Source organism: Ruditapes philippinarum, unplaced genomic scaffold (assembly GCF_026571515.1).
Source record: "Ruditapes philippinarum isolate M1 unplaced genomic scaffold, ASM2657151v2 ctg1726_1_1_1_1, whole genome shotgun sequence".
NCBI classification, from domain to species: Eukaryota; Metazoa; Mollusca; class Bivalvia; order Venerida; family Veneridae; genus Ruditapes; species Ruditapes philippinarum.
The window spans coordinates 190,155-216,942 of record NW_026860036.1 but is presented as its reverse complement, the minus strand read 5'-3'; the positions used below and the strand labels follow the sequence as shown (position 1 = coordinate 216,942).

At 31.9% G+C, this 26,788-nt stretch overlaps 1 protein-coding gene and 1 long non-coding RNA gene across 2 annotated transcripts; one reads left to right on the top strand and one right to left on the bottom strand.

Moving 5' to 3' along the window:
• Positions 1-1,513: 1,513 nt before the first annotated feature.
• Positions 1,514-19,897, top strand: LOC132758663 (tryptophan 5-hydroxylase 1-like). Its single transcript, XM_060750351.1, has 13 exons — positions 1,514-2,043; positions 7,189-7,305; positions 9,901-10,090; positions 10,588-10,691; positions 11,367-11,434; positions 12,345-12,395; positions 12,725-12,823; positions 14,602-14,648; positions 16,517-16,652; positions 17,018-17,144; positions 17,828-17,923; positions 18,948-19,081; positions 19,644-19,897. The coding sequence occupies exons 1-13, from the start codon at positions 1,744-1,746 to the stop codon at positions 19,882-19,884; spliced, it is 1,710 nt and encodes a 569-aa protein (XP_060606334.1). The 5' UTR covers positions 1,514-1,743; the 3' UTR covers positions 19,885-19,897.
• Positions 19,898-22,889: 2,992 nt separating this feature from the next.
• LOC132758662 (uncharacterized) lies at positions 22,890-25,943 on the bottom strand. The gene is made up of 4 exons (XR_009629611.1): positions 25,834-25,943; positions 25,521-25,648; positions 23,519-23,657; positions 22,890-23,030 (listed from the first exon to the last, which is right to left on the bottom strand). It is a non-coding gene; the product is annotated as an uncharacterized LOC132758662 (long non-coding RNA).
• Positions 25,944-26,788: the final 845 nt, after the last annotated feature.

Below are 26,788 nucleotides of genomic sequence, written 5' to 3'. Positions count from 1 at the left end.
TGGAAAAACACTACCATGTTCGATACTAACCAAGGCTTCCTCCTTCGTCAGCACTCAAACGTATATAACAGAAGAAAATTTGAAATTTATTTATGTCAATTTGGTTAACGCTATGTTAATATATACAATGTATGTCGGTTTTATTGATTTTTTAAAAGTAATTTTCACAAGGTGTTCGCGAGAATCTCTCGGTTTAACACTCAATTAATACAACGATATACATGTATATTTGTGATAATTATAATATATACATGTATATATACTTTTTGTATCTTCCTCGACGCTATCGTCTGCAGAATTTGCATATTTATCTAGGCTAGCATAAAGATGTCTTTGTACTTTATTTCGCCAGTATTCCAATGTTTTATTTATGTAATTTAATACAAACTAAACTAAATTACAAGATGGGTAGTTAATTTTTGTATTTTGTATTTATACATGAGATTTGTTGCATGAAGTCCTACATTTTTGCCATTTTTTTCTTTAACATAAGAGAAAATTGAATCTAGGTCATTTCAAATTGAACCAAACAACACCGCACTAAACTGTTGTTACATTGTAGGTACAAAATGAAAAGTCAAAATATTAATCAAATGTGTTTTTTTTTTGCAACGTGATTTTGATTGCAAACTGTCTCCGCTAGCACATATTTTATAACATCTTATAGACCCTTGCACGATCTAATATGCACGCGGTGCAAATGAAAACAGACATATTTTTTTTAAATATTTTGTGCATTTTGTTGTTAAATACGAGTCGAAATATTCAGTAATTTATTCTCATGCAATTGTGTCTTAAACAAAACAAATGAATAAAGAAAAAGATTATATGTATTGCTATATGACAATATTTGCAAATTGTTTATTTGTAAAGGCATTTCATTAAAGGCAAAATCAGTTATTTTCGTATTTTTATTTACAATTTTTTTTAAGTATTTTTCATTGCTCTTTATCTAATTAGTTTCATGTGCATATGAATTCACACATATTTATTTTATGTTTATTAATAATGTCTAATGTGGTGACTTATATTTAACATTTGTAATAAATAATTTTATAAGTTAATGAATGTCACTAGAGATAAAAAACAACAAGTTTTACATTATTTTATTTAGATAGAAAACTACATGTTTTCCATCATAATCAGGTGAAACAGCTGGTGCATCCATTTACCTATACCAAAAATGCAAAAAAAAAGTTTCAAATTAAAAAAAAAATGTATAAAAATACCAACTGACATACTGACTTTTGCATACACTACGTGCCAGAATGAAAGTGTGTTTGATGGAAATTAACATCAACTAAGTATGTAGCAACAATTTTAACAGTTTTTGTTCTCTACATAAAAAGTATTATCATTTTAATACATGTAACAACATAAGGACATATCTCATATTGTACAGTATAATATATTGTAACGATTGGAACGAATCGATCGTGGACGTTCCCATCACCGTACTATTGTTATATATATAGAACGTTTCACCACCTTTCTCAATATCGAATAGCAATAGCTAACGGAGAAAGCAGACTTTTTGGATATACGCATTCTTTTTTTTTCTTAGAGAATTATTTAAAACAAATTGACTTTCTTATTTAAAAGATCGGATCAAAGGAAAACTGTCTCATTTGTATTCTGAGGAATATAATATTTTCCCTCGAGTTAAAGAACTGGGCCAAAACGGGGAACTGTGTGGAACCGTATAAGCTGGCGTTAAAACACGCCGCATTTCAAAATTACATAATGGAACGTCAGAAAGAGCGGGCAAGTCAAAATGGCACGGCGCCTCAGAAAACGTTTGAACGAGGAGCTTCAATTACGGTCGAGCCTCCGCATCACCCCGGAGTCGCTAATATCCGAGGGATAGTCAGTTTAGAGCCTCAATCGAGTCGAGGGGCTGCGTACATGAGGAACTCGGCGAGAATAATGAAGGTTCATGAGTCGGATGAAAAGAGAGATTATGGCAAAGAGGAAAAATTCAAGCTGAAAAGGAGATGTAGTAGTATTATAATAGAGGATGATCGTGACATTCAGAATCTAGAGGTATGTTGTTTTCTTATCGGCTCTATTATTTCCAATTAGCAACACCCTACCTTACATTCGTCGATTATCATATAAACCTATGTGTTAAAATGATACACCTCTTAAGTTGAACTCAAAACCGATCCCAGTGGTACTTTCATGCTAACAAACATTATTTTATTTTATGTTTATTTATGGCCTTCTGAACAGAATAAAAAACTGATTTAATTTAACAACATTTTGAAATGTGTTATAGTATTTAATTTTAGATCATAAAGAAAAATGTAACAGCTGATTTAATTGAGATAATATCTAGATTCATTATAGTTTACTGTATGTGTCTTTTTAAAAAATCTTAAATGAAAAAAAATATGTGTAGATTGTACTTTCTTATATGTATTTATTTATATTTTATAACAGTGGGTGTAACATTGTCACGCCTGAATACTATTATTTTTAAAATGCTAGAATTTTTATTAAAGATCTCGTTGGCAAGTCCGCAAAAATTTAAAAGTTCTCATGATTTTCATTTTCGACTTTAAAGGCCCATTATGTCTTACAAATACTATCGTCTTTATTTCTCAAAAACTGTTTATTATTGGTTACAGTTTCCAAAAACATACTAGTACTCTATTTGCGGTATACAAAACTTTTTTTTACATCTTTAGGACAATTCAACAAACTAAAATAATTCTGAATTTCTTCAAATTGTTGTTGTTATTGTTGTTGCGGTTGCTGCTGGTGTTGTTTCGTCGTCTTAATCTCTTCATGTCTTTTTTTAAAGAATAAAATACAGAAATAACTGTAAATCTTATATGTCTAGGTTCGACCTCAAAAGATGGAACGAAGCTAATTTATATTTAACTTACCCACCACCAAGTTGCAGAATCAAGTTTGCTGGGTGATTTTGTAGGGAAACATAAAAAAGAAATAATATTGGGTATAACTAAAATGTTAAAAATAGCTGCGGACAGATTCTAAATTCTAGCTTCAGAATCTGTCATAGCAGCTCATTGACTTTTTAGATTTTTTTTCTATCAAAATCGAACACTCATATTTCCAAATCACATATTAACCAAAAATGCACATATTTCCAGCTGAAATCTGAAATTTTGGTTACATGACGATGTTGTTTTAGTTATTCTTGCATATCTGACAGGATTATAAATACTCTTTACATACATTCAAATAATCTTTCAGGACATAGCCTCTTATGAAATACATTGTATCTAGTTGTGTTTCTACCAATATTCATATGCCAACGAAATTGTATCGCATTGTTACAATAGAATATTCAAATCTTAGAACTTTCCAATCTAATTAAATCGCATCGGAGGGAGAAATCCACTTTGTCCCTTGCGAAATTTTAAAATTTCATTAATAATGTCTATTTCGGATATTTTTGTTCTCATTAATTGCAACTTCATGGCAATCTAATTAATTTAGAGCTGAGATCGCAAAGAAAAGGTACTTTGTCATAACACGAATAGAGCAATTTCAATACTAGCTTGTGTCAACTCTCAGATGTTGTTAAAACTAAGTAGCTGGTGCCATGGATCGTGGGGTGGGAGAAGGGGCGGCATATTCGGTCTTCATCCAGCAATCAAGCTGAAAAGTCACCTTTTGGCATTGGCGATGTCGATGTGACTTGAAACCAAAACAATAAATAAATGTATTGATTAATTAATTATTTAAAGATAGAGAGTGATACTGAATATTTACCGGTGAATGTATATGTTTGCATATTTTTCGTTTTTCGAAAATAGCGCTTGAATTATAAAGATGTATTAACTAGATCTGTTCCTAAACATATTTCTGTAACAAAGTTGAGGTTCAAAGGTGACGTGATATAGATAGATGGTACAAGAAGATATCAAGCATGGATATAGGTAAAACCTGCACATCATGCCAAATTTCGACTAGTCCATCACATTCTTTCAATATAGAAAAGACATGCGCACGAGTTAAATGGTAAACATTTTCCCATGCTTGTGAAACTCAAAAAGAAAGAGATTTCCAAGTCAAAAGAGGCCACCATATCGATGCTTTGATCTTAAATTCGAATAATAGATTTCGTTTGCCGTTTTTTAAGCAAAATAATGAAAGTAATCACGAATGAAACGATGTGTGTCATAAGGAAAATATATTTTAAATCTATTAGTATTTCATTGCATCTTATCGGCAAAATCTTTCTTACTACAGTATTGTATGCGAAAACAGCACATTGGTCGGACTCTTTCTATAATTGAACTAGAATTTATCAATTTACAACCATCTCATTACTGGTTTTATCACATATCGTGCAGATTACTCCGTAAAATGGTATTGCACGGCCGTGTATATATTTTTTTAACGTGACATCAACATATTGTAAACACGTGCTAAATGTTAGCGTAATAGTTGAGTCAATGAACAAAATAATTATTTTGCAGTTTAAAAAGGCTTTATTTTTGGTATTTGATAAATATAATATTTATTCGTGTAGGTTCATTACTGAATTAAATGAAGTCGTTGAATAAAATAATATTTTGCTCTCCAGAGGCTTACATAATATAATTTTATTCAATTCGTTCAATAAATTCAGTATTGAACCTACGCTCATGCAAGAACCGTTACTCTAGACGTCTCGTCCGAAAGACGTACCCTACTGTAATTTTAAGGGGGGGTTTGTGACATGATGGTACTGGAAATATTTTTCCGAAATTTGTGAATCATTTGATGTAGATTTGCACGTACAAATTATTTAAACTTATTCCCTCATTCCGTTTTTTCCAGTATGAGGAAAATGATCCCCCATAAAATGGAACAAGTTGCAACGATTTTCACTAAAATCGAGCTAAGAACTGCACAAAAATCGGTTTCAATTAAATTCTGAGAATATTTCCTTTATCATCCTTTGCAGATTTTTTTCTTTTTGAAGTGCTTCAATCGATCTTTGTAAAATTTAAAACATTTTTGACCTCAGTGGAGCTCTTTAAGTTGAAAATGCAGGGAGCCTAACTTGTAAACTCAAATATTTCCACTGGATCACTGCGCCTATTTTTTAACACTTGATTTTTTTGTATTTTGCTTAACTAATTTGCCGCCGGAATAATTACCTTATGGGCAAGAGCATATAAATATTATTTTATAGTCGATAGAGAGACCATGGATTTAATAATTTTGACTTTCAATATCTGTCCGACAGTCCTCTTTAACTTTTCCCTGGGCGTGTGCACTGATCTGTTTTGGAAATATGGGGTGGGGGGGATCGAGCTTGCTACATTTAATTACATGCATGTATATACATATCAGTCAAAGAATAAAATGCTGACCAATAAGCAACGGTTATGTTATTAAGAAATTACCCACGTATATTTTGATGGTTAAAAGGAAGTTTGACAAGTTATTTGGCCTTACATAATCGTTTGTTAGCAAATATAACCCTAGTCGCGGTACAAACGGTTATATAACCTGTCCATAATTTTTATATCGAGTTTATATTACAGAAAACTTCCTTTATTAGCACAAATAGATTTCTCGCAAAAAGTTGACAGCAGCCGCGTGTAAACGCCACGATTATCCAATGAAAAACGACGCAACAAACGTGCGGTATTATACATGAGCAATAAAGTTGCGCTGGAGATATTCGTTTTCTAAAGCTCTCATATAATGTAGGCATTATAATATGTAATATTTCTCCCAGTGCATCGGAATGTTGCAATATAGTGTTGTCACTGAGGTCCCAAAACCTAACAACATAAAATTTTAATTTCCTACAAAGATAAGCTTGGGCATTTAAAACACAAAGATGTGCAATGATAATTAAGAAACAGTCTCAGAAATAATTTGAAATTCGTATTTTTTGTTATCCTTTTTTTACTCTTAGAATAAATACTCCGGAAAAAATAGAGTGCCCTTTAAACGGCCTAAATAAGATAAACATGGTCATTTCAAATACAATATTAAAACAGAACGTTTTCATGTTCTGTTTAGTTGTTGTTGATGTAGTCGCCGTCGTCGTCGTCGTTATTGTTGTTTTGTTTGTGTCCCTTGACATACTGTACCATTGAAATATTAATATTTAATTTATTTCAACAATGGCAGACAAAACATGTCCGTGTAGAAGTGTGTGTACAATTTACCAAGAATGCATATCAAATGCAAGACCGTTGAACTGAATTACAGATTTTCTTTATTTCGGAAACAATAAAATGAAGGAATAAACATCAATTTCGACCAACGAATAGCTTTCCATGCTATTGTGCACGTAAAGCCAGCTTATTTTCATGAATGAAATAACTGAACCTGATAGTAATGTTTTTTCTTAAGCCCCGGTATTTTCTGATTCTATATTTGTCCAAATAACAAATCTTTTAATACCACCGCCGAATGGGAAACGTTCAACATGCAAATTAATGCATGAACTTGGCTATAGCATACACATTGCTCGGATAAGATATTTTGATGGTAATCAAGACATCGATTTAGGTTTAAATCAAGAAATCATTTTGCAAAACAATCTAGGAACAAATGACCTTTGACTTGAGCCTTATATTCACTTTATTTCTCTTAGAAAGATTGATTGTTTTACACAAGTTCGATTATCTAGCTAATATGTTCGTATATATGAGAGAGATAACTCTTTCAGGGAATTAGTTTTGAGGTTATGTAGAGAAACAATACTAATTTAGCAACAACAGAAAATAGTTCAACCGTGTATGAATTTTCTATAAGCGAAAAGCATGACATATATCAGCGAAAATAAATTATAAACAATAAATGAAATAAGAAAACTTATTTGTTTTTTGTTTCAAGAATCCGAAAAAAGTTTCCTTTTGTTTCAAAAATGTGAAATAGTTCCCTTTCACTCAAAATATTAAATACTTTCATTTGATTAAAGAATGTAAAATAGTTTCCCTTTGTTTATGTGAAATAGTTTCCATTTGTTTCAAGAATGTGAAATACTTCCGTTTGTTTTAAAAATATGAAATAGTGATAGCAGAGTAAGGTATCTTTTGTTTACGAACGTGTTTAGAACGTGACCTTTGACTTGTTAGTCAGAATACAAAACAATTACGTTAATTGAATGAGAGAATGAGCGAACGAATGGACTAATGAACACTGTACATTGTTTTAAGCAGAGTTTGGAATTCAATACAATATACTTTGTGTTTTCTATTTCAGGAAAATATAAGAAATTTAGGCATCGCAAGTCCAAGTGGGATAGGCAAGACAACATCTATCGTATTTTCTTTGAGAAACACCGTTGGATGTTTAGTCAATGCACTCAAAGTGTTTGAGGTAATTTATGAAACATATTTGAGCCGCGTCATGACAAAACCAACATAGTGCGTTTGCGACCAGCATGAATCCAGACCAGCCTGCGCATCCGCGCAGTCTGATCAGCATCCATTCTGTTCGCTATCAGTTTCTCTACTTGTAATAGAGTTGGTAAGCGAACATCATGTATCCTGATCAGACTGCGCGGATGCGCAGGCTGGTCTGGATCCATGCTGGTCGCAAACGTATTACGTTGGTTTTGCCGTGACGTGGCTCATATTTGTATTCTTATTTTGTTGTTCAGTCAAAGTGTCCAAAAAACTCAATGTTCATATTGCTTTATTATCTTTGCTTGTGGCTATTGAAAAAACTGATCGAATAATTTTCCTCACCGAACACATACGTGTTTCTTCTTTTTTGACCAATTATTTCAAGTTAATCGTGACTTTTTCGAGCAACAAACAAATCACATGTTCTAAATTCATAATAATATACATTCGAAAACACAGGATTGGCCATTCTTTTGTGATATTTATATTCATTTCTGAGACATGGAAGTTAGAAAAGAAAGCCAAGCAAAACTGGGAATGGGAACGTCATTTTGTCTTAGATTCATATATTTTATATCAAGAAACGTCATGCTTCAGATGTCAACATTGGTACTAATAGCTCCTCTTTGCAAGGTGCTCTGTTTTCTTTAAACGGGAGATAAGTGTAAATGTTACATCAAAATAACCATTATTTTAATTGATTGAATATATCAAAAAGTATCATATTTTATTAATGTTCTGTGACCTTTTCTGTGAATTCGTTGAAGTTGGTAAGAAAATAAAGATAAGTATTTTTGATATGTTTACCATAGGTATTATACCAGTACATGCAAATTTATTTAATCGGCGGAAAGCCATACATTTTAACCTTTACAAAGCATAAACCATATCTTAGTATTGTATTACATATACCAATTATTATCACCTGACCACAAAACAAAATCCAGTACTATAATGTATTTGTCTCTTGTTGATGCCGATTCTGAAAGCATTGTATACAAAGATGTAATCAAACATAAATATGAGCAAAAAAGGGAACACTTATTAGTTTTAACTAGCCCGACATGAAATGTCAAAATAAGTAATTATGGTCGTCCACAGTCATTCGTCCTTATGTCCGTTCACATTTTCCACCAAGCGCAACCCAATTGCAAGCTCCTTGTTTTCATTGTGGTCCCTTAGTGTTGATTACATAACAAAGGGAGGTAGTGATAATATGTTGCTGCAATTATCACTGAAAATAAAAAAGAAAACTATAATACATTATACTGTTAAAGATAACTCCAGCATGTCCCAAGATGTAAACTGCCTACATTATAATATAAAGTCTAATTCAAGTCCTCTAAAATATAATGTTGATAACTGAGCCGCGTCACGACAAAACAAACATAATGGGTTTGCGATCAGCATGGATCCAGACCAGCCTGCGCATCCGCGCAGTCTGATCAGGACCCATGCTGTTCGCTTACAAACTCTATAACAAGTAGAGAAATTGATAGCGAACAGCATTGATCCTGATCAGACTGCGCGGATGCATGCTGGTCGCAAACCCATTATGTTGGTTTTGTCGTGACGCGGCTCATATGTACACGTTTAAAAGGACGTACAGTTTTAGTTTGATTGATACTAACTGGCAGACAATGCCATGGTGAGCAACCTAAAAAGCAAAATGGTTTTGATAGAAAAATTAATAGACTTTTGGAATTAAAAAGTCATCATTGTTACACAACCTTGTGCATAAGCTATGAGCAGTATCCTGGTAACAAAGGTATCTCAAACTTAGACTTGGGGGCTAAACCAAGTTGGACTTTAATAACAAAAAAAATCGTGATATGAAATGACTTGCTTCACGCGTTGTTAACAATGAATCACTTAAATAGACTTCGTGAACAGTTTTATTAGCGCTTCTTATGTAAGTTGTAAATCAGATGAAACAAATATGAAATACAGTGAACATGTTTTAGTCATATAGCTAAGAATGTAATTTATAAAGACTTTTATTCCGGTATGCATTACAAAAATTTCAAAATGGTAAGCTAAATTTTATTTTTCTCATTTATCTTTTACTTTTTACAATTTTACTTAATCTAACATTGACAGAACGTACGTTAGCATAAGATATAGATTTAAAGCTAATTGTTAGAACTTTTGTCAGTATAAAGTTAGTGGCACAAGAGTCGCTGCTTTGGGGGTCTGCTGTTGTTATTGTTATTTTTGTTGTTGTTTTTTCAAGAAGTTATAGGTTAAAATAGATTTTATTAGAGACTACATAATAAGCCGTTGAACAGCGGTTTAATAGTCAAGCTAGCTGATTAAAATACTAATCATAAGGTGGGTCTTATTTTTAAAGAATCGTACTGGTGGATCATGAAACATTGGTAAATTAATGAACGTTTTTGATATTTATGAAAATACCATATGACTGATTATTAAGGACCATATAAATGACGAGAACCGGTATGTTTCCAGAGACATAACGCGTTTGTTTAACGCGAAAAACCTTTCAACAGCTAGTGAAATATATACATACATTATAAAATTATGCATTGATTTGTTTTCTTTTTAGGAAAATAATATAAATGTGGTCCATATTGAATCTAGAAAGAGTGAAAAGAATGATTCGATGTTTGATATATACGTTGACTTGGAAACAGACTATATACGATTGCAGGAACTTATAAAGCGTTTGAAGAAACAGGTTGCTAGTATAACTCTCAATGACTTCCCTATACCGCAATCACCAGCTCTTACTCCTGGTAGGTCTTTTCATGATATAGCTCCTCAAAATATGACATTATGCCAAAATTCGTGTTAATTAATATTATAGTACATATGAGTTGTTGCATGTCATCGTACTTTAAGTGACACAATGCTCATATGTATAGTGTCTAGTTGAGCTGAATTGACATGTGTATATAATATTACATGTATTTCAAAAGATTGACTGTTATAACGGTAAATAACTAAATGTTGATATTGGAAGTGTAAAATAGGGTAAAATATAAATCTGGCTAAAATATAAAAAGACTCTTCGCTCTTTTGATAAATTGAACGTTACAGTAAATTCTGAGTGATATTTACAGACATTTCCTCGTGTCACGTGGTTTATTAATCGTTAAAGCGAAGTAAATTATAAAATTGAAAGGAATTATGGCAAAATGTAATCTAGTTTTACTTTTACCTGTTCATCACTATATACACATGGATCTATTGCATGAGCTAAGTTTAATTCTTTGGGGTTTTTTTTTTCTAGATAATTTTGCGACAACTCCCTGGTTTCCGAGGACTGTCAGTGACCTTGACCGAACAGCAAATCGTGTGTTAATGTACGGCACCGAGTTAGATGCTGATCATCCTGTAAGCAGAAATATTATTTTGTTTATTTTTGTATAATATTTCCACACTTGATTGTTATTCAAATTTACTTTATGATTAGTTTGCTCTGCTTGTTATGTGGTTTGTTATGGTAGTTTGTAAGATGTTTCTTCGTTGATGATGAACCTTGAAATTCTAATATCAGATATGAAAATTGACATGTGTACATGTACAGGAAATTTTTATTTCAAAGTTATAAATATTGTCAATGTTATTCAAAGAACTATTCCGCCTCTAAAATAGTTTACTTCTATTTTAAAAATACTTTTAATTTTGATGTACTTTCATATTAATATCCTTGACCAATTACCTGAACAATCGTTTTTCATCTGTTGCGTTTTTGCAATAAATACAGTTATATGGACCGTGGGTTCGAACTTTACTAGTCCATGTTTCCATAGTGTGGCACCGAAACTGGTTTGTCCGAGGTACGGAATCAAAACTGATTAGTTTGATTTGAATAACCTTGTTTCGCAAAGGAACTTAATTACAATTTCTTAAAGTAAACTTTACCTTTGAACTGTCGTATGCTTTTAATTTTTACCGCCATACCTTGTAATAACGTATGGGCGATGGACATGTTAATATGTTTTTGCCAAAGCTTTGTTCTGTTCTGTTCTGTTCTTTCAACTGCCGTTGAATCAACATGTATTACAGGGTTTCACTGATAAGGTATACAGACAAAGAAGATTACACTTTGCCACCATTGCCATGAATTATCGACAGTAAGTTATATTTTTATGTTTTTAGTGTTGATTAAATGTCCATTTTGGTAATATTAACGTTTTTAAATATGATAATATATTAAGTATTTTTTCTTTGTAATAAGTGGCTTTTAATGGTTTAACATTTGTTTTTGTATGCATATATATGCATGATAGTTAAAAAAGAATGAATGCAAGAACTATCTTTTTATCAACTATTGCATATTTCTAATGTATTTAAATTTTATAACATTGCATGGTTAGAATACTTTTTACATTTCGTACATTATTAATGTTACACTTTCATGTATTTTTCATTTTAGTTATTTAGCATTATTTTTCCAATATATTGTGTGTTTCAAGAACAAAAAGTCGTGAGACATAAATATAATTCTTGGTGTAATTGTTTGACACTTATTTACAGTATACGAGTATATAGTATATAAAAATCAAAAATGCATAATTTGATGTTATATAAAATCGTTACACAACTATATTGTACACTTTAACGATGGAACAAAATATAAGAATTATTGCTTTGATTTTTTTTCTAAAATATTATTACTTAAAAAAAGCAAGTCTATCTAAACGTAAACGTAAAACATTATTTCCCGACGTGTTTTCCAAGGTAACGCATATTGTCTGGACTTTTCTCAAAAATGATAAAAAAGAAACATAAAAAAGGTTGTCTTTGCGCTTTTTTAATTAAAAAAATGCTGACTTTGATTTTAATCTGTATGATCACTATAAAACAGTAGCAAGAAATTTTTCAACTTTTCACATAAGGTGCCTGATTCAGAAAGTGTTATTATTATAGGTTTTTAATTTCTGACCCAAAGTTTCTCGAAATTTTATGCCCTGAATTTTTGACCAGGCTGTCATGTTGCCTGGTATTTGTAAATCTCAAAGTTTTTATGCTTTTTTGTTTCAGTGGTGAACCTATACCACGAGTAGAGTACACAGAAGATGAAAGAAAAACATGGTAATAACACTTGTCTTAGTAATAGTAATGCTGATAACGATAACAATAATGATAATAATGATAATAATGACGACGATGACGTTGATAATGATGATGTTAATGATTATGATGATAACGACGACAATGGTGATGATGATGATGATGATGATGATGATAATGATGATGATGATGATGATAATGATGATGATGATGATGATGACTATTCAACGTCTTCAAAATTTACCGTTAGCTTTCCTGGAAATTTGTTGCTATTGTTTTTTCTTAGATAAAAAATAAGCGATATATTTTGAAAAAAGAAATGCATTGCACAAGCACAATTACTATTTCAGGGGAACGGTATTTCGGGAACTTACAAAGCTGTATCCGACGCACGCGTGCAGAGAATACCTAAGAAGTTGGCCATTGTTAAAGGAATTTTGCGGATATAGGTAAATGATTTTAAAATAAAAATGGTGACTTGCAATTAAACTAAGTTGACCTGATAATCTTGCAAGTATAGACAATGCTATGTGTACACTGTCTTGAGATTGCAAGCACATGTTAATTCCATGGGACATGTTTTATACGCTATGGCCATGGCTCTCCGGGAATACGTTCATTGTTAGGAAAATCGGCATATTTCGACAATATCCGTTTTTCAGAAGGAAAGAGAAAAGCCCTGACAAGACCAGAATCAAGAAATTAGTCCTTTCCACTTAACGCTTAATTAATAGATACGGAAAGTTAATCGGATATATACGGACTTTCATAAATATTTTGTTCAAACCTTATGTTTACTATTTTACCAGCATATGTTGGTTATTAATAATTCACTCACAAACATGTGACGTGATTGTTTTTAAATTTTCGTGATGATTCAACAAGGGAACAAATAAGTTATTGTCCGTCTGTCGTGTCTAAGTATTTATCACATTTAGTCATCTTTCTCTTTTTTACTAGTTTATGTATGTTTAATGACAAATCAAAATAGACCTTCTTCAATTGATAAATTTAACTTTAACTGTTATTGTCATAAAAATTAAAGAACATGACAGATATTTCATTTTAGACTTGTGCATAGAACACCGCCATGCAAAAAGTTAGATATACAATATTTTATATGCCACACAAAATATACAAGATGCGGAACCTGGTAAAAGAGAATATTTTTAACTAGGATTATCAAATAAGTTTTAAGATAGCGTTTCTTATTCCTAAACTTTCTTTAAAGTACCTTATACATTGCTAATTCAATCAATCAAAATTTATTAGAAATTTGCCAAAATTTTGATAATTCCAGTTGAACGAGAAATATAATAGATACTGACTACCTTCCTAATTTTCTATAAACACTAGCATAACTTGTTGTTGACATGTACTACTTATCGTCATTTCCTATAAAAAGTGTTGTTTTAAAATAAATGTAGTCACGTAGTCCGGATCTTCGTGACTAAGAAGTTATCAAGTTGATGCCTTCATTTAGCAGTTTTAAGACAATTATAAATGTTCGTGACTTAATCTTTGATTGGGTATACACGAAGGAAATACGATGTTTACAATAAATGATGCACTTTCTTTGTTTTATAATAGATATAGGAACGGTTTGTAATGGCGATCTATCATGTTTGTTCAGTTCTGTTCTGTTCTGCCATGTTATGTTATGTCCTATCTTTTTGTTCTTATCTATTACACACTGTTTTACCCTGTTTTGTTCCATTTCTATTTCTATTTTTATTCTTTTCTATTCTATTTTTCTCTATTCAATTCCATTTCATTCTATTCTATTATATTTTATTTCTGGATTGCATTTACTTTATCATATATACATTTACACTACAATTTGAAAATACCATTTTTCACCATTTTAAATTTACACAATATTTCGATATTGTAAAAATATAATGTTCTTAAATTTTGATTCATTCAAGGTGATAATTTCATGAACTTTTCATAAATAGAAGTTTTATTTATTTGTATGAGCCACGTCATGACAAAACCAACATAATGGGTTTGCGACCAGCATGGATCCAGACCAGCCTGCGCATCCGCGCAGTCTGATCAGGATTCATGCTGTTCGCTTACAAACCCTATTATAAGTAGAGAAACTGACAGCGAACAGCATGGATCCTGATCAGACTGCGCGGCTGCGCAGGCTGGTCTGGATCCATGCTGGTCGCAAACCCATTATGTTGGTTTTGTCATGACACGGCTCATATATACTTTTCAGAGAAGATAATATCCCACAGCTTCAAGACATTTCTGAATTCTTAAAAGGTATTTATACTTTGATTAAATAAATTGTTGTTGTGTTAAATTAGCTTTTACCGTAATGAATTATGCACGGCCATGTTCTGCCTTGAAATTCGAATTTTCTTCATTTTTAAATACTGAAGTACATGTATAAAAATAAACCTATAGATAGTGTATATCCTACTAATGTATGTAACAAACAAAGGCTAAATGTACAAAGTTTAAACGCTCTGAAAATTATGGATTATCTTGGTAACAGAACATTAAATACATTGGCTCTGCCAAAACATATAAATAGCACAAGTGCATTTTAATTAAAGTTTCATTAGAAACCTCAAATATCTATTCTTACTCTTCCATATTTGAAAAAAAAAATTCGTCCTATTTCTAACAGAAAAAATGTCATGTAAATTTAATTCAGAAATGATAAAGTATTTTTGTTTGGACGCTCTATACAGTAAGTTGCAATCATCTTTATAGGTGAAGTCGCGTGGAGCTGTATATTAGGAGGGTCAGTGCTACATACGGCATAACAGTGCATTTTTCTTCATTCTTCTTTAACTTGTTCATGCTTTAAACAACAAGTTAACTTGATAGTTTAAACAGTTATGTTTACAGACTATAAATGCACACTTTAATCATTAGCGCGTGCAGAGACTACGAATGTTGTAACGAACGTGTTACAATGAATGTGATATCAATTCTGATTTCTTGACGTCACTGGAATCATTATTATTTGTAAATATAATATGAGGTTGTTGATACACGGAATTAGAATTTGCAAGATGAAAACGCCGAATATGCAATAGAAATAGATGAGACTCTTGTTTATCAAATTCTACTTTGGTTAGAGTGGGTGTATATAATCTTGAATTCCGTCCAATATTAATATTCAGAAATAACTGACGCAAATATCTTAATAACTCTGTTGATCCGTTGATTTGAATAATATTTCTCTTTTTACATTATAATTTGGTAACGTAGTCGCTTATCACGGATGTAATGTCATACAAATCGATATATCATTAGATAATGTCAGATGATGCCATCTTTTATTTGCAGACGACAATTAAACCGGGAGATAAAGCGTCTATTGTTTGCAAATCCTCACTTTTTCCCAATTTGACTTAATTAAGTTGATTATTTGTTTAGTTACCAGGTCTGTTTGTTTGAGAATAAAGACGCGTGTTAAACTCAATCAATAGAAAATAATGATTTTAGCGCACGCGCGGTCAAATTGTTACGTCGTCAAAGACACCACATGGGTGATTCTTATGTAAAACAAAACGCTTATAGACACATTTCAAATACATGGTCATTATCATACTCGTTGCTAACAGAGACGATTTGTCAACGATATTACTTTTATTGCCAACTAAGCCCCCGGATAACGATGTAAGTCCTAGGACATTTGCTATTAATATTCTTCAAGACGGAACAGATATGTTTCTTGCGTTTGCAACAGAAGAACATACGCTATCGGAAAGAAGAATAATCGATGAATGAATTTTTGGGAGCATTTCCCCTAAACTTTCTCCATTTTTGAATACATAAAATATTATATTTCTCAAACAAATTAGTTTGCCAAATAAAAAAACATAAGACCTGTCAATTCATCATCAACTCTCGTGCTATTGTTGTATGGCTCACATACACGTACAAAAACAAACTTGAAACGATGGAAATCATCGTCACACCATTGTCTTTCGGTGTACCTGAAAGAATCGTGCATTTATTATACAAGCACCGAGAAAAAATGTAACTGTGAATAGAGAGATGTGTTTTGTGCTTACATAATAATGTATATTAATATAGAATGTGGATAAAACATCGAAAAATATTCAGAAAGCTGTTTTTGTTTTGCAAGCATTTCATTTTTTTATGATTTACAGCACAAACGGGGTTCACCCTGAGACCTGTGGCTGGTTACCTATCGTCACGTGACTTCCTTGCTGGCTTAGCGTTCCGTGTGTTTCACTGTACACAATACATACGACATCAGTCTGACCCCTTGTACACACCAGAACCGTAAGAACTTCATTCTCATAGCTAACCCCCTTAGTTACACTGTTCATTTTATTGTAAATATCATTTATAAACCTTCTTTAAAAAAAAAGAACAAAAAAAATACATCCATAACTAAATTCCGTAATTTTTCAATGCTGAACATTTCACATTACATGCGGTGTTAAAAAGCGAAAATAAAAAAAACGGAGATTATGAACTATATTGTTTCTTTTATTGAAATGTTTGAAGCATATATTTATCAAATTGTTTCGACATCTTCCTTTTTCATGAACATCAAATGCAACATTTTAGATTTTATTATGAACTAAAATATTATTTAACGGAATCCTTTGTCTTACTGTCATTGTTGTTGCTTTTGACTTCAGAGACTGTTGCCACGAGCTGATGGGACACGTTCCGTTGTTTGCTGATCCAAGTTTTGCCCAATTTTCACACGAGATAGGTCTAGCGTCTCTCGGAGCGTCTGATGACGAAGTAGCAAAGCTTGCAACGGTATGTCCCTTGTTTTATAATGAATATGAGCCGTGCCATGACAATACCAACATAATGGGTTTGCGACCAGCATGGATCCAGACCAGCCTGCGCATCCGCGCAGTCTGATCAGGATCCATGCAAGCAGAGAAACTGATAGCGAACAGCATGAATCCTAATCAGACTGCGCGGATGCGCAGGCTGGTCTGGATCCATGCTGGTCGCAAACCCATTATGTTGGTTTTGTCATGACGCGGCTCATATAACAACGTTAGATAAATCGGGAAGACCAAAAGCTTCCAGTTGAATTCAGATATAATGACATAATAAGCAATAAAATTGATTGCATTTAGGATGTAAACGACTTAACTTGAAGTAATCATTTTACATTTATTTGATTTATCCTGTTTTCTGTTAGGATTGGAGATTGATATTTTGAAGTCTGTTTTGTGATTCATTTTCTGCAAATGCAGTGCTATTTTTTCTTGAAGTATATTAGCACATAAATATGTGTTGTTGCTGGTAGGGATTTTTTTCTGATGTTGCTTTTTAGTGAAGAACAAGATTACTAGTATACAGTCATACAAGTAAAATAAAAAAAAAGAAATGGAATAAAATGATGTAAATAAGTGTAGTTTTAGCAATATCTACAATGAGCATAGTTGTATTGGCTTTTGCATACATTTTTTATTTCCTACTTCCAGTGCTATTTCTTCTCTGTGGAATTTGGTCTCTGTAAACAGGACGGGGAGCTAAGGGTATACGGAGCCGGTCTTTTATCTTCTATCAGCGAACTGAAGGTATGGATTCTGTCTCACGCATTGCGTACAATGTATTGTAGTATTGCAGGTTTAACATCAAAAGTACTAATTAATAGTTACAATGGAAAATCAAACGTTTTGGTAAAAAAAAACTCACTTTAAAATTATGACACATTAACGATAAAAGTAAAAAGAACACCTTAAGCTTTTATGATAAAAGTGCAAGATTTTATAGATATGTTAAATCAGCGTAGATGCTCATACATGTTAATTCAAGACAATGTTTAGGAGTGCTTTCTTTTCCTTCTTTTCTTGCGCTTTTTTCTTCCCACATCCCCCACAATCACCTCCCAAGTTCACATATCCTCTGTAAAAAGGTGTAAATATTTTAAGATGAACAACAAGTAATTTGATCAAATGTTCGACACATGCATGCCACACAGATTGCATAAAATGTTTCAAAATATGTAAAAATAGTCGTAACTCCGACAGTAATGAGATAGAGAAGAAAATATCCTGAATAAATATAGTTTTTTTTATAGAAAAATGCTGTATGTTGTCCGCAACAATGAGCATGCAAAGCTTAACTGAATTAAAAAGTTTTATTCATTTCTAAAAATTGCCGTATATAATTTTCTAAAATCATTTTTGCTCATCTAAAGCTGTACAATTTTAAGTTACTAAACACTGCGGTTTTTGGAACAAACATTTCAAAGAGATATTGCTGTAGTGCATTAAATTACAAAAAGAAGACGTCATTACATGCAAACCGCTAACAATCGTGTTAATCAGATCTTTGTCATGAACTTTGCTTTTAACGTGAGTCACGTTGCTGTTTTTGACTCATATTCTGTTATTGTCAATAAAGGTATTTTTAGGTTTGATTGATCAACATTTCTGGTTTAAAATACTGTTGTTTTCTTAATCTTTATCCTGTTAAATATAATTTAGGCAACGGTTTTGTTCATACTATAGAATCTGGTAAAACTAAACGTAACGCCAGGCCCATAAATTATAGCTGCATAAGGTACGTGTTTATAAATTATCTTTTGTTCACATTTAGCACGCGCTGACAGACAGAGCTATGAAGAAGCCGTTTGACCCCATCACAACGTGTCAACAAGAGTGCTTAGTTACAACTTTCCAAGACGTCTACTTTTATGCGGAAAGTTTTGAGGAGGCCAAAGAGCAAATGAGGTTTGTATTTGAGATGCAACTTTTAACCAAAGTACTGACGTAACTTTTTAATCAAAGTAATTAAAAGTATTGATTGAAGGCGATCTTTTAGTTATGAAAAAAAAATTCATTGATGAATTTTAGTAAGGGACGTCCATCGGCGAGTGGTTATGGTCATTGACTTCAAACCACTTCCCCCTAATCGCTGGTTCAAATCCCGACGACAGTACTTTGCATTCCTTCATTTGAGGGAGCTATCCAGATAGCTTACGTTCTACTCAGATGTCAGTTCCTGCCTGAAATAATGTACGGAAGGATACTTAAGGTCTTCCTAAACCAGTAAAGCTTGAAAGTCGCCATAAGACTAGTACTGTGTTTGTGCGGCGTAAGTCCAAGAAATTGTTTACTCATACCTTTTAGAATAATGAATGGCGTCATTGGCGTAGCCTCTGTAGGATGACGTCAAACATATAGCACGTGTTGAGAATAATATTAGTACTGATATAACGACGAATTTTATTTATTTTTTTTTTTTAAATGTTTTCATATCAGTTCCGAAAACAATTTTCCTTCAATATTTCAGAAATTTTGCAAGCACTATCAAACGTCCGTTTGCAATACGGTTCAACCCGTACACCCAGAGTGTGGATGTGCTTGACAACACACGGTGTATTGGTTACCTAGTTAGCGAGGTGAAAGGTGAACTGTGTATAGTCAGTGACGCACTAAGAAGGGTTCAACTGCTCGAAAAGGAAAAATCTAAAAGACTTACTTTCGAGAAACCAAAAGAAAACTCTATAGATGAAGAAGAAGCAAGTCATTAAAGACAATATGCTAATACATTTGTAGATGTTGGTTAAAATAATTAATGTTAAGATTAAGTGACAAAGTACAGTAATATTAAATATTGTACAGTTATATTAAAATTGTATTGAAGCGCACATATGTGATAGTGTGCACGTAATAATCAATGTAATAATCTATATTCAGATTGTATGTGTATGCGCATAATGATCTATATTTAGAACATGTGACAATGTGCGCGTTAAGACCATATTTAGCTTATGTGCTCATAATGATTTTCATTTCTTGTGTGTGGCACTACGCGCATAATAATCTATATTTAAATTGTTTGGCGGTTTGTTTTGTACATAAAAAACTTTATAATACTGCACGTTTGTAACGTCAATTTTCATTGGATAATCGTGACGTTTATATAGTTTTATATACACGGCTAAGAAATCATACTTTTTCTCTAAAAATGAAGCTTGCTGTATTATAAATTCGTTATAAAGATTGTTGTAAGGTTATATGGCCGTATATAAACGGCTGTTTGCAATATAACCCTCGCCTGACGGCTCGGGTTATATTTACAAATAGCCGTTTATATAGGGCCATATAACCTGTCAACGATCTTTATAACTAATAATATAAACTTATGAAGTATGTATTACGGTGTGTCCATCTATATGTAAATAGTGACTGTGCACGTTTCTTTATTTTGGTGACGGTGCTTTCGATAGGCTAATAATTACAATGTTATTTGTATGTATAAATAACGTTAATTTTGATATTTGTAATACCTAAAATAACTCCTTTCAACTGTAAAATGAGTTTTGTCTCAAACAAAACATTCATGTGATAAAAAGAGAAATTTGCACGTAAATAAAGTTAAATGACTGTAAAGAAGAGTTAACATTGAATGCATAAACCAAGTAAGAAATCGTCATACTGATGGTATCATGGTTTAAAGTAGCAAAGAGCAAAATGTAACTAAGTCTTCTGGCTGTGTATGCAACTTACCCGTCCTCTTCCGGAAACTTAAATGGCCGTCCGACACGGAAAATAGACTAAGTAAATATCGTTTTAAAACAAATACAAATGTAGTCAGTTATCCTTCATCTAAAAAAGAAACTTTCTAACCATGTTCTAACGATGCTCATTCCCCCGGCTGTTGTTGGCCATTTTAAGGTATAGGAACCATGGTTACCGTGGTAACAATTGACTGCTAACATAAAAGATTAGTGCTAAACTCATTTTTTCACTACCAATTGTCAAAATACGTACTTATTACAATATGACATTAAAAATTGCTACCAATCGCTTTTTTATTCTGACTAGTCAGCCTATAAGAAGAGGGCTACCTTATTTTCTACTTCATCTGTATTAATGAAGATGTACATTTAGGTCGAATTTTCCGGGTGTTTTTTCCTTCTTTTCGATTTCAATATCCAAATAGTTGGACTTAATAGAAGGTGCATCGAGAAAAATTTTGACCGCTATAGCTTTAGAATGCCTAGACCGTACAAGCTCCTTACACTATATAACGTTAACTAATCTATTCACGATTTTTTTATTAATTGTCTCATTGTCAAACGTTTATTTGAAATAGGCCTGTAATTTTTTATTGTTCTGTATATAAAATCAATCAAACGTTCAGTATCTCGTCTGTTTTTGATTGTTATAGTTTTATAACTTACATTGATCAAGTTCGAGTTTTTGTTTTCCTGCAACTTACCAGTACTGGTACCATATGAGGAAAATGAAATCGTGTCCTGAGTAAGGCTGTAATTTAAGGTTTAAATGTTGACACTTATTTTATATGTCTCAACTCTCGTGAAATGCACCACCAATAGCTTTTAATTTACATATACTTGTTTGAAATCTGGATTGATTTGTAGAGAAAGTCCTGTAGTTCTGAATAAAGCACCCGTAAACTCGAGAAATGCCTCCAGCTTCAAATCTGTGACGCCATAGATAAAGAAGTGTCCCTTGAAATGTAACCACCCGCTGTTTAATCACTATTTGATGTCAAATATCTTATATATAATTGAAGTTTTACTATTTTAAAAATGCAAAATATTCAATGTATAATTAATATGTTCTTTATAATTATAATAGTATGTTAAAACAAAATATCCAGTGTAAAAAATGGGTCGGAATGAGAAATAATTTTAAACAAAATTTTAGCTGTTACTTCCTTAGATGCCGGTGAATGCATTCGTTTTTAAAAGTTCGCATATCCGCTAATTTTGGAGATGACACAAATCTTACAGCAGCATGCCTCCAGATTCATGCTGATTTTAGCCAAAATTTTGAAAATGTTTTTAAAGGTGAAATATTGTCAAATGAACAAAGAACATAATTTTCACATAACAAACAGCACTTACAATCCATGTAAATTACCAAAAAGAGGTCAAAAATGCAAAAATAGCGCTTAGAAATATGGTGAAAACATACTGCAAAATCGGCCATAAATCGCAAACTACATAGACATTATGTCTTTTATCTTGAACCATTTTACTTTTCTTAAAATTTCAATATTTATTTCTAAAGTTTGATGTTTTTTGGCTAATTTGGAGGCATATAGCTTTAATATTGATTAATAAGTTAATAACGTTTTTAGCTTAGGTAAGAGAATATATGTATATAGTTATGACTAAAGTTCTGACCTGCTTATGACTTAGTGTAGCGTCATTGAAGAGCATTGATTAGATTGTATATTTGTTATGCTTTCTTCTTCTTTTTAAATGATACTTTTACAGTCATTTGAGTAAACACATGTATAATGTTGGAAATGATGATTCCTATAGTTAAATACAATAAAATATAGAAATAAATCACGTGTCGTTTTTGTTTGTTTTTCATTATACTGATAACAGGAGGTCTTACCTGCTTTACTGTGTTTTGTGTCAAAATTTCGACAGAAAGGTGAAGGATTAATATTATACATGCAATTATAACGATATATTATTATACCAAGAAGTAAGCCAGATACATTATTTGGAGATCTGTGGTATTAACCAAGTACCGACATGTGTCTGATATTATTTTAAAGTCTATATTTACATGACAACTTAAACGAACAACCATATTGTATTTGGATTTTAATGACACAAAATCGACTTCGGGAGAAAGATCAGAGCATCAGTTTTTCATTTTTATCACGAAAGCTATTTACATTCATCACCTAAAATGAAAAGACAAAAAAGAAGTTATATTTTTATTAACTTGAGAATAAAAAAAAATAGCCATATGGCCAATAGAGTCGAGAGAAATGTTATCCAGGCCATCAAGCAGAAAAAATGGCTGAACAGTTAAAATACTAGTAACAATCAATTATACATTTGATAAGGAAATACGAAATTCAAGATGAAATACAATAATACAATTATCAAATTGCTTTAGTAATTCAGTAAAAAAAAATTATGTACAATAACTTGTACATTTTACTTTGATTTGATGGCTACAAACATGTTTCACTCTGTACATAATCTGGCTCCTAATATATATGGACTAAATACATAAAATGAAAGACTTTAAGAAGAACAATTCTTTTCAACTAGTGCCCCGTCATATATTGCTTGTTTTAAATAGTTGCAAAGCGAAAAGTAAATGTCCCCACCTTCCTATCTAATCCTGTAAATAAAATGTAAATAAATATCAATAAATTATTACCGTATTTACCTCTAGTTGTCATCCGCTGAGTCACAATTAGATCTTCCATGTGCAAAACATTTGCAAGTTCTTCCTGACGAATCTACCCATGTTGAATCATATGGTTGATTGACCGTACCGCCGACTGTACATGGTGGCTCTGCCAATTAAAAATGTGTTTAATTATACTTTGCATTCATTCATGATGTTAAACATAGAAGTCACGAAAAATTATAAAATTTGTTTTTCGGTTAATTACTCCTGATAATGTATAAACAAAAAGATAAATGGTTATTCTATATCTCAATAAAAGATGAAGGTCCTTTAATAGTTTGAAGAATGCCTTGTCACATCCTTTAGCGATACTTTCGAATAGAGCATTAAGGGGTGCATTATTCGTAGTTGTTGCTGTATAGTATACCTCGAGAATCTCTCTATTCGTTGCTTCATTAATTGATGCGGAGCTGTATTCAGAGTTAGTTTAAACAATTAAGCTCGATTGCGAAACAAGGATCCCTAGTGTGACAAGACCATGTCTCAAGACCAAATAGCAGCTTTATAACTAAAAGAAATGTTGCCATTGATTTGTTTTTCGATTACAGCCACAATGCAGGTTTACAACAACATTGCAAAGTTAGCAGTTCCCTTTTGCGTTCTCTAACTTCAACATGTCAAGAAAAATCGTACTTGTCATTAACAAATCATAATGCTCATGGCCCCTTCACAATTTGATATATTAAACTAAAGTGTGATGACTGAGATTGCAAAATACTTCCTATACTGCTAAAAATAATTTAAATTATCAGTTTTACTTCTCAGAAACAAAGATATTTTAGTGAAAACAGTAACCTATGAGTCCATGTTTATCTTCGTCCTAAAATACAGTTTAAAAATGTTGTTGAGTTCTGTTGATAACTCTGACAATATTATTACTTTTTTTCTGCTGCTTGTGTCTTGTTTAATGGTTCCTTTTTAGCTTATTTCTGTATGTAGAAATGGTAATAATAATGTTCTTACCGACCGCAATGTATTGTCACATGTGAATATGCAATGTATGATATTTATGTCTTGTATATAACTGTAAACAATGTGCAGTTTAATTACTTATATTTATAAATATGAAATAACTAGAAATGTTAATGTTCGTGCTTACCAAATATATTGCACGCGTATGTGTATATCAATTTATCCCACAATGTATTACCTTTTGGATGAAACATTGCGAAATCAAGTCCTTATTTTAGAAAAATATGATCTATCCCTTATTGCCATAACGTACAAAAGGAAAATAATGTCCTTGCTATATCCTTGCTCTACTATTTTTAATATCAGTATGTATAGAAAGATAAACTATTATTTTTCTTCTCAAGAATAACGACCACTCTCCCCATTTAGCCCCAATGATTCTTTAGCAATGTATGCATTTCAAAAAATATCATATGACGACTGTAAAAGAAGGGAATAGCCTTAAAGTAAATAAAGTAAATAGATGCTTTATAGATTTATTTTAATTTTCCAACCACTTAGAAAAAAATACATTTCTAAACTGTACGATGTAAATATTATTCATGTATAGCAACATTTAAGTTTGAAAAGATATTATGATTATCAACTTTGAAATTAAGCATTTAGCTATAAACAAAAAAGAAATACTTAACGCAATGCTTCAAATGTTATACTAGTATATAGAAATCAACGTTCAACACTCCTAATATAAATACGAAGTATGAATGTTTTTGTTTTCAAGTATTTTTCGTGGATATGTGACTTACATCGGAACATTATTTACGCGATTAGCAAAAGTTATTGTTTAAACAAAACATGCAATTATACATTGAATAACCTCAATTCTGTCCTGAAAATGAACGCCATGTACATAAACAATAACGTCCTTTATACATAGTAAAATTTAGCTAATATGTATTCTAACACAGGATATAAAACACCAGGAGTAAAACATAATATATCAGCTGGACTTTGTGACATCATCAGTGTAATCACCAGAACACTATGAAATACTTACCAGCTGAACCCGGACCTTCATTTGTTCGCACACCCGCGTCTGAACCTTGAATAAGTGACATGATGAACGCAGTTCCAAGAAGGAACGCAGCGAAGTATATTTTGTAAACCATTCTTGTAAAAATAAATCTGAAAATATAACAATCAAACTTTGTCGATGTTGTGTTTTAATTTTGTTTATATACAATTTAAGAACGAGACTTTTTAAATTTAATGTAATATTAACCATTTCAATTCAAATATAATTATTAAAAGAAAATTTACGGTGATTTTTATAAAATTTGGAGAAATATGTAAATATAACTTGAACATACCGGGTTTGATGAGGAAATAAGTCTCCCTGTGTGTATTTGCTTATTCTAACTTTGATTATGTCGTATATATATACAGATTACCTGTATTATAATACACTGTTCTCTGATAATTATCACGTTATCACATTAATTATCATGTGTCATTCATTCTGTATGCAGCAGCTTGGAGGGAGCAGTGTGTTTGTCATGATGTTCTGATAGAAGCTAGAGGCCATATCCATGATGTTACATTTTATATTTATTTCACAAAAGCTTTTTATTTTTTGTGTACTTTCATAGTTTCCAAAAAAGTTACTAATTGGCCAATATTACCTGTACATCTTTTTTTCTGTTGCATTTTGGCATTCAGTATGGTTATAGTGGTGTAGTTTTTTGTATAGAAGACAAATTACTACTTTGTTTACATTTTGCTACTTTTATGACAAATAATTTCACATTTAGCGCTTCTTTCCTCGTGTAACATGCTCTAAATCCATTATTTAGAAGATAAAAAACCACGTTTGTTCTTTCTGTACAGAAGTAAAAGTTCATTTTTTTTCTAAGGAATAATGTGCCTTTAAAGGAAGTGTGTTTTTTAGCATTTAATTTTGCAATATACTAATACCTTTATTTGACTCTGGAATGAACCATGATTTATGGACTCTTTTCGACGCTGGGGATTAAGATGGCTTTGAACGGTCCTTTGAAGTCATCTGGTATTTTTGTGGCTAAGTATCACTCTTAAAACAAATATTGCATACAATGTTTACTTTTCCGTCTAGATTTTTTTAAAAGGCGCATTGTACCTTCTTGTACATGCTGTGGCGGTATATATGAAATCAATGAAAATGATTGTCGTCTTGATTTCGGATTGTTTCTGACAACGCAAATGTTTTATTTCACTTATTCGAATAGTACTTTCTTATTTGGTATTTTATTTTATAAAAGTACATACATGATATTCATATATTTAATT